Source organism: Scyliorhinus torazame, chromosome 17, assembly GCF_047496885.1.
Source record: "Scyliorhinus torazame isolate Kashiwa2021f chromosome 17, sScyTor2.1, whole genome shotgun sequence".
NCBI classification, from domain to species: Eukaryota; Metazoa; Chordata; class Chondrichthyes; order Carcharhiniformes; family Scyliorhinidae; genus Scyliorhinus; species Scyliorhinus torazame.
Window position 1 is genome coordinate 8,778,126 of NC_092723.1, and position 14,734 is coordinate 8,792,859.

A 14,734-nucleotide genomic window follows, 5' to 3' on the forward strand; every position below is an offset into this window, starting at 1 on the left:
GGACAGTGTGCTGGGTCTGTGATAGGGTTGAGCAGTGTATTGGGTCTGTGATAGGGTTGGGCAGTGTATTGGGTCTGGGATAGAGTTGGACAGTGCATTGGGTCTGTGATAGGGTTGGGCAGTGTATTGGGTCTGGGATAGAGTTGGACAGTGCATTGGGTCTGTGATAGGGTTGGGCAGTGCATTGGGTCTGGGATAGAGTTGGACAGTGTATTGGGTCTGTGATAGGGTTGGGCAGTGGATTGGGAAGGGACAGGGTTGGGCAGTGCAGTCGGTCTGGGATAGAGTTGGACAGTGTATTGGGTCTGCGATAGAGTGGGCAGTGTGCTGGATGTGTGATAGGGTTGGGCAGTGTATTCCGTCTGTAATAGGGTTGGGCAGTGTATTGGGTCTGTGATAGGGTTGGGCAGTGTATTGGGTGTGTGTTAGGGTTGGGCAGTGTATTGGGTCTGTGATAGGGTTGGGCAGTGTATTGGGTCTGGGCTAGGGTTGGGCAGTGTATTGGGTCTGTGATAGGGTTGGGCAGTGTATTGGGTCTGTGATAGGGTTGGGCAGTGTATTGGGTGTGTGACAGGGTTGGGCAGTGTATGGGGTCTGTGATTGGGTTGGGCAGTGTATTGGGTCTATGATAGGGTTGGGCAATGTATTGGGTTTGGGATAGGGCTGGACAGTGTATTGGGTGAGTGATAGGGTTGGTCAGTGTATTGGGTGAGTGATTGGGTTGGCAGTGAATTGGGTGTGGGATAGGGTTGAACTGTGTATTCCGTCTGTGATAGGGCTGGGCAGTGGATTGGAAAGGGACAGGGCTGGGCAGTGCAGTCGGTCTGGGATAGAGTTGGACGGTGTATTGGGTCTGCGATAGAGTGGGCAGTGTGCTGGATGTGTGATAGGGTTGGGCAGTGTATTCCGTCCGTAATAGGGTTGGGCAGTGTATTGGGTGTGTGATAGGGTTGGGCAGTGTATTGGGTCTGGGATTGGGTTGGGCAGTGTGTTGGGTCTGTGATAGGGTTGGGCAGTGTATTGGGTCTGTGATAGGGTTGGGCAGTGTATTGGGTCTGTGATAGGGTTGGACAGTGTGCTGGGTCTGTGATAGGGTTGGGCAGTGTATTCCGTCTGTAATAGGGTTGGGCAGTGTATTGGGTCTGTGATAGGGTTGGGCAGTGTATTGGGTCTGTGATAGGGTTGGGCAGTGTATTGGGTCTGGGATTGGGTTGGGCAGTGTGTTGGGTCTGTGATAGGGTTGGGCAGTGTATTGGGTCTGTGATAGGGTTGGCAGTGTATTGGGTCTGTGATAGGGTTGGACAGTGTGCTGGGTCTGTGATAAGGTTGGGCAGTGTATTGGGTCTGTGATAGGGTTGGGCAGTGTATTGGGTCTGTGATAGGGTTGAGCAGTGTATTGGGTCTGTGATAGGGTTGGGCAGTGTATTGGGTCTGGGATAGGGTTGGGCAATGTATTGGGTCTGTGGTAGGGTTGGGCAGTGAATTGGGTGTGTGATAAGGTTCATAGATTATCATAGAATTTACAGTGCAGAAGGAGGCCATTGGGCCCATCGAGTCTGCACCGGCTGTTGGAAAGAGGACCCTACCCAAGGTCAACACCTCCACTCTATCCCCATAACTCAGTAACCCCACTCAACACTCAGGGCAATTTTGGACACTAAGGGCAATTTATCATGGCCAATCCACCTAACCTGCACATCTTTGGACTGTGGGAGGAAACCGGAGCACCCGGAGGAAACCCACGCAGACACGGGGAGGATGTGCAGACTCCGCACAGACAGTGACCCACGCCAGAATCGAACTTGGGACCCTGGAGCTGTGATGCAATTGTGCTATCCACAATGCTACTGTGCTTCGGGGGTGATGCACGTTGCCAGTGCGCTGGGCAGTGTATTCGGTCTGTGATAGGGCTGGGCAGCGTATTGGGTCTGTGATTGGGTTGGGCAGTGTATTGTGTCTGTGATAGGATTGGGTAGTGTATTGGGTGTGTGATAGGGTTGGGCAGTGTATTGGGTGTGTGATAGGGTTGGGCAGTGTAATGGGTCTGTGATAGGGTTGGGCAGTGTATTGGGTGTGTGATAGGGTTGGGCAGTGTATTGGGTCTGTGATAGGGTTGGGCAGTGTATTGGGTCTGTGATAGGGTTGGCAGTGTATTGGGTCTGTGATAGCTTTGGGCAGTGTACTGGGTTTGTGATAGGATTGGGCAGTGTATTGGGTCTGTGATAGGGTTGGGCAGTGTATTGGGTGTGTGATAGGGTTGGGCAGTGTATTGGGTTTGTGATAGGATTGGGCAGTGTATTGCGTCTGGGATAGGGTTCGGCAGTGTGATGGGTCTGTGATACGGTTGGGCAGTGTATTGGGTCTATGATAGGGTTGGGCAGTGTATTGGGTCTGTGATAGGGTTTGGCAGTGTATTGGGTTTGTGATAGGATTGGGCAGTGTATTGGGTCTGTGATAGGGTTGGGCAGTGTATTGGGTTTGTGATAGGGTTGGGCAGTGTATTGAGTCTGTGATAGGGTTGGGCAGTGTATTGGGTGTGTGATAGGGTTGGGCAGTGTATTGGGTCTGTGATAGGGTTGGGCAGTGTATTGGGTCTGTGATAGGGTTGGGCAGTGTATTGAGTCTGTGATAGGGTTGGGCAGTGTATTGGGTGTGTGATAGGGATGGGCAGTGTATTGGGTCTGTGATAGGGTTGGGCAGTGTATTGGGTCTGTGATAGGGTTGGGCAGTGTATTGGGTCTATGATAGGGTTGGGCAGTGTATTGGGTCTGTGATAGGGTTAGGCAGTGTATTGGGTTTGTGATAGGGTTGGGCAGAGTATTGGGTCTGTGATAGGGTTGGGCAGTGTATTGGGTCTGTGTTAAGGTTGGGCAGTGTATTGGGTCTGTGATAGGGTTGGGCAGTGTATTGGGTCTGGGATAGGGTTGGGCAGTGTATTGGGTCTGGGATAGGGTTGGGCAGTGTATTGGGTCTGGGCTAGGGTTGGGCAGTGTATTGGGTGTGTGATAGGGTTGGGCAGTGCATTGGGTCTGTGATAGGGTTGGGCAGTGTATTGGGTCTATGATAGGGTTGGGCAGTGTATTGGGTCTGTGATAGGGTTGGGCAGTTTATTGGGTCTGTGATAGGGTTGAGCAGTGAATTGGGTCTGTGATAGGGTTGTGCAGTGTATTGGGTGTGTGATAGGGTTGGGCAGTGTATTGGGTCTGTGGTAGGGTTGGGCAGTGTATTGGGTCTGTGGTAGGTTTGGGCAGTGTATTGGGTCTGTGATAGGGTTGGGCAATGTGTTGGGTGTGTGATAGGGTTGGACAGAGTATTTGGTCTGTGATAGGGTTGGGCAGTGTATTGGGTGTGTGATAGGGTTGGGCAGTGTATTGGGTCTGCGATAGGGTTGGGCAGTGTATTGGGTCTGTGGTAGGGTTGGGCAGTGTATTGGGTCTGGGATAGGGTTCAGCAGTGTATTGGGTCTGTGATAGGGTTGGGCAGTGTATTGGGTCTGTGATAGAGTTGGGCAGTGTATTGGGTGTGTGATAGGGTTGAGCAGTGTATTGGGTCTGTGATAGGGTTGGGCAGTGTATTGGGTCTGTGATAGGGTTGAGCAGTGTATTGGGTCTGTGATAGGGTTGGGCAGTGTATTGGGTGTGTGATAGGGTTGGGCAGTGTATTGGGTCTGTGGTAGGGTTGGGCAGTGTTTTGGGTCTGTGATAGGGTTGGGCAGTGTATTGGGTCTGTGACAGGGTTGGGCAGTGTATTGGGTCTGTGATAGGGTTGGGCAGTGTATTGGGTCTGTGATAGGGTTGGGCAGCATATTGGGTCTGGGATAGGGTTGGGCAGTGTATTGGGCCTGAGATAGGGTTGGGCAGTGTATTGGGCCTGTGATAGGTTTGGGCAGTGTATTGGGTCTGGGATAGGGTTGGGCAGTGTATTGTGTCTGTGATAGGGTTGGGCAGTGTATTGGGTCTATGATAGGGCTGGGCAGTGTATTGGGTGTATGATAGGGTTGGGCAGCATATTGGGTCTGTGATAGGGCTGGGCCGTGTATTGGGTCTGTGTTAGGGTTGGGCAGTGTGTTGGGTCTGTGCTAGGGTTGGGCAGTGTGTTTGGTCTGTGAAAAGGTTGGGCAGTGTATTGGGTGTGTGATAGGTTTGGGCAGTGTATTGGGTCTGGGATAGGGTTGGGCAGTGTATTGGGTCTGTGATAGGGTTGGGCAGTGTATTGGGTGTGTGATAGGGTTGGGCAGTGTATTGGGTTTGTGATAGGATTGGGCAGTGTATTGCGTCTGGGATAGGGTTCGGCCGTGTGATGGGTCTGTGATACGGTTGGGCAGTGTATTGGGTCTATGATAGGGTTGGGCAGTGTATTGGGTCTGTGAAAGGGTTTGGCAGTGTATTGGGTTTGTGATAGGATTGGGCAGTGTATTGGGTCTGTGATAGGGTTGGGCAGTGTATTGGGTTTGTGATAGGGTTGGGCAGTGTATTGGGTCTGTGATAGGGTTGGCCAGTGTATTGAGTCTGTGATAGGGTTGGGCAGTGTATTGGGTGTGTGATAGGGTTGGGCAGTGTATTGGGTCTGTGATAGGGTTGGGCAGTGTATTGGGTCTGTGATAGGGTTGGGCAGTGTATTGGGTCTATGATAGGGTTGGGCAGTGTATTGGGTCTGTGATAGGGTTAGGCAGTGTATTGGGTTTGTGATAGGGTTGGGCAGTGTATTGGGTCTGTGGTAGGGTTGGGCAGTGTATTGGGTCTGTGGTAGGGTTGGGCAGTGTAATGGGTCTGTGATAGGGTTGGGCAGTGTATTGGGTCTGGGATAGGGTTGGGCAGTGTATTGGGTCTGGGCTAGGGTTGGGCAGTGTATTGGGTGTGTGATAGGGTTGGGCAGTGCATTGGGTCTGTGATAGGGTTGGGCAGTGTATTGGGTCTATGATAGGGTTGGGCAGTGTATTGAGTCTGTGATAGGGTTGGGCAGTGTATTGGGTGTGCGATAGGGTTGGGCAGTGTATTGGGTCTGTGGTAGGGTTGGGCAGTGTATTGGGTCTGTGGTAGGGTTGGGCAGTGTATTGGGTCTGTGATAGGGTTGGGCAATGTGTTGGGTGTGTGATAGGGTTGGACAGAGTATTTGGTCTGTGATAGGGTTGGGCAGTGTATTGGGTGTGTGATAGGGTTGGGCAGTGTATTGGGTCTGTGATAGGGTTGGGCAGTGTATTGGGCCCGTGATAAGGTTGGGCAGTGTATTGGGTCTGTGAAAAGGTTGGGCAGTGTATTGGGTGTGTGATAGGTTTGGGCAGTGTATTGGGTCTGGGATAGGGTTGGGCAGTGTATTGGGTCTGTGATAGGGTTGGGCAGTGTATTGGGTGTGTGATAGGGTTGGGCAGTGTATTGGGTTTGTGATAGGATTGGGCAGTGTATTGCGTCTGGGATAGGGTTCGGCAGTGTGATGGGTCTGTGATACGGTTGGGCAGTGTATTGGGTCTGTGATAGGGTTGGGCAGTGTATTGGGTGTGTGATAGGGTTGGGCAGTGTATTGGGTCTGTGATAGGGTTGGGCAGTGTATTGGGTCTGTGATAGGGTTGGGCAGTGTATTGGGTGTGTGATAGGGTTGGGCAGTGTATTGGGTTTGTGATAGGATTGGGCAGTGTATTGCGTCTGGGATAGGGTTCGGCAGTGTATTGGGTCTGTGATAGGGCTAGGCAGTGTATTGGGTTTGTGATAGGGTTGGGCAGAGTATTGGGTCTGTGATAGGGTTGGGCAGTGTATTGGGTCTGTGTTAGGGTTGGGCAGTGTATTGGGTCTGTGATACGGTTGGGCAGTGTATTGGGTCTGGGATAGGGTTGGGCAGTGTATTGGGTCTGGGATAGGGTTGGGCAGTGTATTGGGTCTGGGCTAGGGTTGGGCAGTGTATTGGGTGTGTGATAGGGTTGGTCAGTGCATTGGGTCTGTGATAGGGTTGGGCAGTGTATTGGGTCTATGATAGGGTTGGGCAGTGTATTGGGTCTGTGATAGGGTTGGGCAGTTTATTGGGTCTGTGATAGGGTTGAGCAGTGAATTGGGTCTGTGATAGGGTTGTGCAGTGTATTGGGTGTGTGATAGGGTTGGGCAGTGTATTGGGTCTGTGGTAGGGTTGGGCAGTGTATTGGGTCTGTGGTAGGTTTGGGCAGTGTATTGGGTCTGTGATAGGGTTGGGCAATGGGTTGGGTGTGTGATAGGGTTGGACAGAGTATTGGTCTGTGATAGGGTTGGGCAGTGTATTGGGTGTGTGATAGAGTTGGGCAGTGTATTGGGTCTGCGATAGGGTTGGGCAGTGTATTGGGTCTGTGGTAGGGTTGGGCAGTGTATTGGGTCTGGGATAGGGTTCAGCAGTGTATTGGGTCTGTGATAGGGTTGGGCAGTGTATTGGGTCTGTGATAGGGTTGGGCAGTGTATTGGGTGTGTGATAGGGTTGAGCAGTGTATTGGGTCTGTGATAGGGTTGGGCAGTGTATTGGGTCTGTGATAGGGTTGAGCAGTGTATTGGGTCTGTGATAAGGTTGGGCAGTGTATTGGGTGTGTGATAGGGTTGGGCAGTGTATTGGGTCTGTGGTAGGGTTGGGCAGTGTTTTGGGTCTGTGATAGGGTTGGGCAGTGTATTGGGTCTGTGACAGGGTTGGGCAGTGTATTGGGTCTGTGATAGGGTTGGGCAGTGTATTGGGTCTGTGATAGGGTTGGGCAGCATATTGGGTCTGGGATAGGGTTGGGCAGTGTATTGGGCCTGAGATAGGGTTGGGCAGTGTATTGGGCCTGTGATAGGTTTGGGCAGTGTATTGGGTCTGGGATAGGGTTGGGCAGTGTATTGTGTCTGTGATAGGGTTGGGCAGTGTATTGGGTCTGTGATAGGGCTGGGCAGTGTATTGGGTGTATGATAGGGTTGGGCAGCATATTGGGTCTGTGATAGGGCTGGGCCGTGTATTGGGTCTGTGTTAGGGTTGGGCAGTGTGTTGGGTCTGTGATAGGGTTGGGCAGTGTGTTTGGCCTGTGAAAAGGTTGGGCAGTGTATTGGGTGTGTGATAGGTTTGGGCAGTGTATTGGGTCTGGGATAGGGTTGGGCAGTGTATTGGGTCTGTGATAGGGTTGGGCAGTGTATTGGGTGTGTGATAGGGTTGGGCAGTGTATTGGGTTTGTGATAGGATTGGGCAGTGTATTGCGTCTGGGATAGGGTTCGGCAGTGTGATGGGTCTGTGATACGGTTGGGCAGTGTATTGGGTCTATGATAGGGTTGGGCAGTGTATTGGGTCTGTGATAGGGTTTGGCAGTGTATTGGGTTTGTGATAGGATTGGGCAGTGTATTGGGTTTGTGATAGGGTTGGGCAGTGTATTGGGTTTGTGATAGGGTTGGGCAGTGTATTGGGTCTGTGATAGGGTTGGCCAGTGTATTGAGTCTGTGATAGGGTTGGGCAGTGTATTGGGTGTGTGATAGGGTTGGGCAGTGTATTGGGTTTGTGATAGGGTTGGGCAGTGTATTGGGTCTGTGATAGGGTTGGCCAGTGTATTGAGTCTGTGATAGGGTTGGGCAGTGTATTGGGTCTGTGATAGGGTTGGCCAGTGTATTGAGTCTGTGATAGGGTTGGGCAGTGTATTGGGTCTGTAATAGGGTTGGGCAGTGTATTGGGTCTGTGATAGGGTTGGGCAGTGTATTGGGTTTGTGATAGGGTTGGGCAGTGTATTGGGTCTGTGATAGGGTTGGCCAGTGTATTGAGTCTGTGATAGGGTTGGGCAGTGTATTGGGTGTGTGATAGGGTTGGGCAGTGTATTGGGTCTGTGATAGGGTTGGGCAGTGTATTGGGTCTGGGCTAGGGTTGGGCAGTGTATTGGGTGTGTGATAGGGTTGGGCAGTGCATTGGGTCTGTGATAGGGTTGGGCAGTGTATTGGGTCTATGATAGGGTTGGGCAGTGTATTGAGTCTGTGATAGGGTTGGGCAGTGTATTGGGTGTGTGATAGGGTTGGGCAGTGTATTGGGTCTGTGGTAGGGTTGGGCAGTGTATTGGGTCTGTGGTAGGGTTGGGCAGTGTATTGGGTCTGTGATAGGGTTGGGCAATGTGTTGGGTGTGTGATAGGGTTGGACAGAGTATTTGGTCTGTGATAGGGTTGGGCAGTGTATTGGGTGTGTGATAGGGTTGGGCAGTGTATTGGGTCTGTGATAGGGTTGGGCAGTGTATTGGGCCCGTGATAAGGTTGGGCAGTGTATTGGGTCTGTGAAAAGGTTGGGCAGTGTATTGGGTGTGTGATAGGTTTGGGCAGTGTATTGGGTCTGGGATAGGGTTGGGCAGTGTATTGGGTCTGTGATAGGGTTGGGCAGTGTATTGGGTGTGTGATAGGGTTGGGCAGTGTATTGGGTTTGTGATAGGATTGGGCAGTGTATTGCGTCTGGGATAGGGTTCGGCAGTGTGATGGGTCTGTGATACGGTTGGGCAGTGTATTGAGTCTGTGATAGGGTTGGGCAGTGTATTGGGTGTGTGATAGGGTTGGGCAGTGTATTGGGTCTGTGATAGGGTTGGGCAGTGTATTGGGTCTGTGATAGGGTTGGGCAGTGTATTGGGTGTGTGATAGGGTTGGGCAGTGTATTGGGTTTGTGATAGGATTGGGCAGTGTATTGCGTCTGGGATAGGGTTCGGCAGTGTATTGGGTCTGTGATAGGGCTAGGCAGTGTATTGGGTTTGTGATAGGGTTGGGCAGAGTATTGGGTCTGTGATAGGGTTGGGCAGTGTATTGGGTCTGTGTTAGGGTTGGGCAGTGTATTGGGTCTGTGATACGGTTGGGCAGTGTATTGGGTCTGGGATAGGGTTGGGCAGTGTATTGGGTCTGGGATAGGGTTGGGCAGTGTATTGGGTCTGGGCTAGGGTTGGGCAGTGTATTGGGTGTGTGATAGGGTTGGTCAGTGCATTGGGTCTGTGATAGGGTTGGGCAGTGTATGGGGTCTATGATAGGGTTGGGCAGTGTATTGGGTCTGTGATAGGGTTGGGCAGTTTATTGGGTCTGTGATAGGGTTGAGCAGTGAATTGGGTCTGTGATAGGGTTGTGCAGTGTATTGGGTGTGTGATAGGGTTGGGCAGTGTATTGGGTCTGTGGTAGGGTTGGGCAGTGTATTGGGTCTGTGGTAGGTTTGGGCAGTGTATTGGGTCTGTGATAGGGTTGGGCAATGGGTTGGGTGTGTGATAGGGTTGGACAGAGTATTGGTCTGTGATAGGGTTGGGCAGTGTATTGGGTGTGTGATAGGGTTGGGCAGTGTATTGGGTCTGCGATAGGGTTGGGCAGTGTATTGGGTCTGTGGTAGGGTTGGGCAGTGTATTGGGTCTGGGATAGGGTTCAGCAGTGTATTGGGTCTGTGATAGGGTTGGGCAGTGTATTGGGTCTGTGATAGGGTTGGGCAGTGTATTGGGTGTGTGATAGGGTTGAGCAGTGTATTGGGTCTGTGATAGGGTTGGGCAGTGTATTGGGTCTGTGATAGGGTTGAGCAGTGTATTGGGTCTGTGATAGGGTTGGGCAGTGTATTGGGTGTGTGATAGGGTTGGGCAGTGTATTGGGTCTGTGGTAGGGTTGGGCAGTGTTTTGGGTCTGTGATAGGGTTGGGCAGTGTATTGGGTCTGTGACAGGGTTGGGCAGTGTATTGGGTCTGTGATAGGGTTGGGCAGTGTATTGGGTCTGTGATAGGGTTGGGCAGCATATTGGGTCTGGGATAGGGTTGGGCAGTGTATTGGGCCTGAGATAGGGTTGGGCAGTGTATTGGGCCTGTGATAGGTTTGGGCAGTGTATTGGGTCTGGGATAGGGTTGGGCAGTGTATTGTGTCTGTGATAGGGTTGGGCAGTGTATTGGGTCTGTGATAGGGCTGGGCAGTGTATTGGGTGTATGATAGGGTTGGGCAGCATATTGGGTCTGTGATAGGGCTGGGCCGTGTATTGGGTCTGTGTTAGGGTTGGGCAGTGTGTTGGGTCTGTGATAGGGTTGGGCAGTGTGTTTGGCCTGTGAAAAGGTTGGGCAGTGTATTGGGTGTGTGATAGGTTTGGGCAGTGTATTGGGTCTGGGATAGGGTTGGGCAGTGTATTGGGTCTGTGATAGGGTTGGGCAGTGTATTGGGTGTGTGATAGGGTTGGGCAGTGTATTGGGTTTGTGATAGGATTGGGCAGTGTATTGCGTCTGGGATAGGGTTCGGCAGTGTGATGGGTCTGTGATACGGTTGGGCAGTGTATTGGGTCTATGATAGGGTTGGGCAGTGTATTGGGTCTGTGATAGGGTTTGGCAGTGTATTGGGTTTGTGATAGGATTGGGCAGTGTATTGGGTTTGTGATAGGGTTGGGCAGTGTATTGGGTTTGTGATAGGGTTGGGCAGTGTATTGGGTCTGTGATAGGGTTGGCCAGTGTATTGAGTCTGTGATAGGGTTGGGCAGTGTATTGGGTGTGTGATAGGGTTGGGCAGTGTATTGGGTTTGTGATAGGGTTGGGCAGTGTATTGGGTCTGTGATAGGGTTGGCCAGTGTATTGAGTCTGTGATAGGGTTGGGCAGTGTATTGGGTCTGTGATAGGGTTGGCCAGTGTATTGAGTCTGTGATAGGGTTGGGCAGTGTATTGGGTCTGTAATAGGGTTGGGCAGTGTATTGGGTCTGTGATAGGGTTGGGCAGTGTATTGGGTTTGTGATAGGGTTGGGCAGTGTATTGGGTCTGTGATAGGGTTGGGCAGTGTATTGGGTGTGTGATAGGGTTAGGCAGTGTATTGGGTTTGTGATAGGGTTGGGCAGAGTATTGGGTCTGTGATAGGGTTGGGCAGTGTATTGGGTCTGGGATAGGGTTGGGCAGTGTATTGGGTCTGGGATAGGGTTGGGCAGTGTATTGGGTCTGGGCTAGGGTTGGGCTGTGTATTGGGTGTGTGATAGGGTTGGGCAGTGCATTGGGTCTGTGATAGGGTTGGGCAGTGTATTGGGTCTATGATAGGGTTGGGCAGTGTATTGGGTCTGTGATAGGGTTGGGCAGTGTATTGGGTGTGTGATAGGGTTGGGCAGTGTATTGGGTCTGTGGTAGGGTTGGGCAGTGTATTGGGTCTGTGGTAGGGTTGGGCAGTGTATTGGGTCTGTGATAGGGTTGGGCAATGTGTTGGGTGTGTGATAGGGTTGGACAGAGTATTTGGTCTGTGATAGGGTTGGGCAGTGTATTGGGTGTGTGATAGGGTTGGGCAGTGTATTGGGTCTGCGATAGGGTTGGGCAGTGTATTGGGTCTGTGGTAGGGTTGGGCAGTGTATTGGGTCTGGGATAGGGTTCAGCAGTGTATTGGGTCTGTGATAGGGTTGGGCAGTGTATTGGGTCTGTGATAGGGTTGGGCAGTGTATTGGGTGTGTGATAGGGTTGAGCAGTGTATTGGGTCTGTGATAGGGTTGGGCAGTGTATTGGGTCTGTGATAGGGTTGAGCAGTGTATTGGGTCTGTGATAGGGTTGGGCAGTGTATTGGGTGTGTGATAGGGTTGGGCAGTGTATTGGGTCTGTGGTAGGGTTGGGCAGTGTATTGGGTCTGTGATAGGGTTGGGCAGTGTATTGGGTCTGTGGTAGGGTTGGGCAGTGTATTGGGTCTGGGATAGGGTTCAGCAGTGTATTGGGTCTGTGATAGGGTTGGGCAGTGTATTGGGTCTGTGATAGGGTTGGGCAGTGTATTGGGTGTGTGATAGGGTTGAGCAGTGTATTGGGTCTGTGATAGGGTTGGGCAGTGTATTGGGTCTGTGATAGGGTTGAGCAGTGTATTGGGTCTGTGATGGGGTTGGGCAGTGTATTGGGTGTGTGATAGGGTTGGGCAGTATATTGGGTCTGTGGTAGGGTTGGGCAGTGTATTGGGTCTGGGATAGGGTTGGGCAGTGTATTGTGTCTGTGATAGGGTTGGGCAGTGTATTGGGTCTGTGATAGGGCTGGGCAGTGTATTGGGTGTATGATAGGGTTGGGCAGCATATTGGGTCTGTGATAGGGCTGGGCCGTGTATTGGGTCTGTGTTAGGGTTGGGCAGTGTGTTGGGTCTGTGATAGGGTTGGGCAGTGTGTTTGGTCTGTGATAGGGTTGGGCAGTGTGTTGAGTCTGTGATAGGGTTGGGCAGTGTGTTTGGTCTGTGATAGGGTTGGGCAATGTGTTGGGTCTGTGATCGGGTTGGGCAGTGTGTTTGGTCTGTGATAGGGTTGGGCAGTGTGTTGGGTCTGTGACAGGGTCATAGAGTCATAGAGGTTTACACCATGGAAACAGGCCCTTCGGGCCAACTTGTCCATGCCGGCCAGTTTTTATGCCACCCAGTTTTTAACCACTAAGCTAGTCCCAATTGCCCGCATTTGGCCCATATTCCTCTAAACCCATCTTACCCACATAACTATCTAAATGCTTTTCAAAAGACAAAATTGACCCGCCTCTGACAGCTCGTTCCAGACACTCACCACTCTCGTGCGAAACAATTGCCCCTCTGGACCCTTTTGTATCTCTTCCCTCTCACCTTGAACCTATGCCCTCTAATTTTAGACACCCCTACCTTTAGGCAAAGATGTTGACTATCTACCTTATCTATGCCCCTCATTATTTTATAGATCTCTATAAGATCTCCTAAGCTCCAGGGAAAAGAGTTCCGGTCTGTCCAGCCTATCATTGATGAGATGAACTCCAACAACACAAGAAGCTCAACACCATCTAGGACAAAGCAGCCAGGCTGATTGTTCCCCCTTTCACTAACATTCAAACCCTTCACCACACCACCGACAAACAGTGTCAGCTGTGTGTACAAGATGCACTGCAATAACTCATCAAGGTTCATTAGACAGTACCTTCCAAACCCACGACCATTAATACTAATTACCTACTCGTGTCACAGGTAGGCTTACATTAACACTGCAATGAAGTTACTGTGAAAATCCCACCATCTAGAAGGACAAGAGCAGCAGATACCTGGGAACCCTATCACCTAGAGGTTCCCCTCCAAGTCACTCACCACCCTGACTTACAAAATATATCGCCGTTCTTTCACTGTCACTGGAGCAACATCCTGAAACTCCCTCCCTAACAGCACAGTGAGTGTACCTACACCTCAGGGACTGCAGCGGTTGAACAAGGCAACTCGCCACCATCTTTTGAAGTGCAACTAGGGATGGGCAATAAATGCTGGCCTAACCAGCAACGCCCACATCCCGTAAATAAATTTTTAAAAAGTCTTCAACATAATGTTTAAACTTTGACTATTTATTAGTAACCGTTAACTATGCACAGATCCCAGTTACTACAATGCATGATGCTGTGCCATGCAGGTTCCCTCTAGACTGTTTACCATGCAGATCTATCCTGTGCTATTCCCCAGTACCACATTAACCCTTGCCCTGCCAATGGCACACATAACAAATACCCAATCTTCTAGAGCATTATGCACTACCGAGACTTTTCTAATCAGAAAATGCAAGTATGTAAATCACCGGTGATTTGTACAGCTTCTATATCATCGCCACATGTTAACAAAATAGCTCAAGAAAGATTTGCCAGCTCGGTTAGATTAGTTTTTACTAATCATAGAAAGAAAACAGTTCAGTTGGGCAGTGTATTGTGTCTGTGAAGGGTTGGGCAGTGTATTGGGTGTGTGATATGGTTGGGTTGTGTATTGGGCCTGGGACAGGGTTGTACAGTGTATTGGGTCTGTGATAGGATTGGGCAGTATATTGGGTCTGGGACATGGTTGGCAGTGTGGTGGCCTTCTCCTTCTATTGCCTATTCTTTTTAATTCAAATGGTTGCTTCATTTGAATTATCTCTTTAACTTAGACAAGACAAGAAACAGAAACCTGAGCTATTTAATCAAAATTACTTCATTGAAAACTTAACAGAATAGATAGGATTTATTTCCCTGGGTAACTGATATACAAATTGTACCAACCTGCTCGGGTTTGAGTCCTGGGGGAACCCATGCGTACTCTTCCAGAGCACAGCCAGAGTCATTGTCCGATGGGGCATTTTGCTGGAAGTCAAACGTCATCTTGCTGGCAACCTTCTTGTTCTCCGGGCTCCTGGTGTCCAGCACAGACATCCTCAGGGTCTTTGTTCTGTAGGTTATCAACCTGAAAGTAGACAAAAGTATATGTATACATTATACATTACTGTATATAGGCCGTAATTCTCCGGTCGTTGGGATCCTCTTTTCCCGCCGGCATCCCATCCCTGCCTGCGGGCATCCAGGAGGCGTGTGGTGGCTTCATTGGGAAATCCCACTGACAACGATGGGAAGATAGAATCCCGCTGCCAGCGAACGGCACGTCGCCAAGAAACACGTGGCTGGGGATCACGGAACCCCGCCCATAATATCTAGGTGAAGCTCAAAACATGAGACAAAAAATAAATGTGTTGAAAAATGAAATGAAATGAAAATCGCTTATTGTCACAAGTAGGCTTCAAATTAAGTTACTGTGAAAAGCCCCTAGTCGTCACATTCTGGAGCCTGTTCGGGGAGGCTGTTACGGGAATTGAACCGTGCTGCTGGCCTGCCTTGGTCTGCTTTCAAAGCCAGCGATTTAGCCCTGTGCTAAACAGCTAAAATTACAGTAATCTCGTCTATAATTTTGTATTCCATACAACACGGCTGTGGGGCATGTTACAAAAATATTTTTTTGTGGGTGGGATAGGAAAAGCCTGCTCAACCGTGTATGTGCATGCATGGATACTGGGTGGGAACAGCCTGAGGCCTAGTCGTGGTGGCCCGCTTCTGCCTCACAGCGCCC

At 50.6% G+C, this 14,734-nt stretch overlaps 1 protein-coding gene across 3 annotated transcripts in view; it reads right to left on the reverse strand.

Annotated features, from left to right (window-relative positions):
* Positions 1–14,734, reverse strand: part of LOC140393688 (prickle-like protein 1) — a 163,444-nt gene that overhangs the window by 46,176 nt on the left and 102,534 nt on the right. For all 3 annotated transcript variants that reach the window (XM_072479979.1, XM_072479982.1, XM_072479981.1), the window contains exon 2: positions 13,897–14,077. In XM_072479979.1, the coding sequence (XP_072336080.1) occupies positions 13,897–14,046 (150 nt within the window). In that variant the 5' untranslated portion in view covers positions 14,047–14,077. The remainder of the gene's footprint in view (positions 1–13,896; positions 14,078–14,734) is intronic.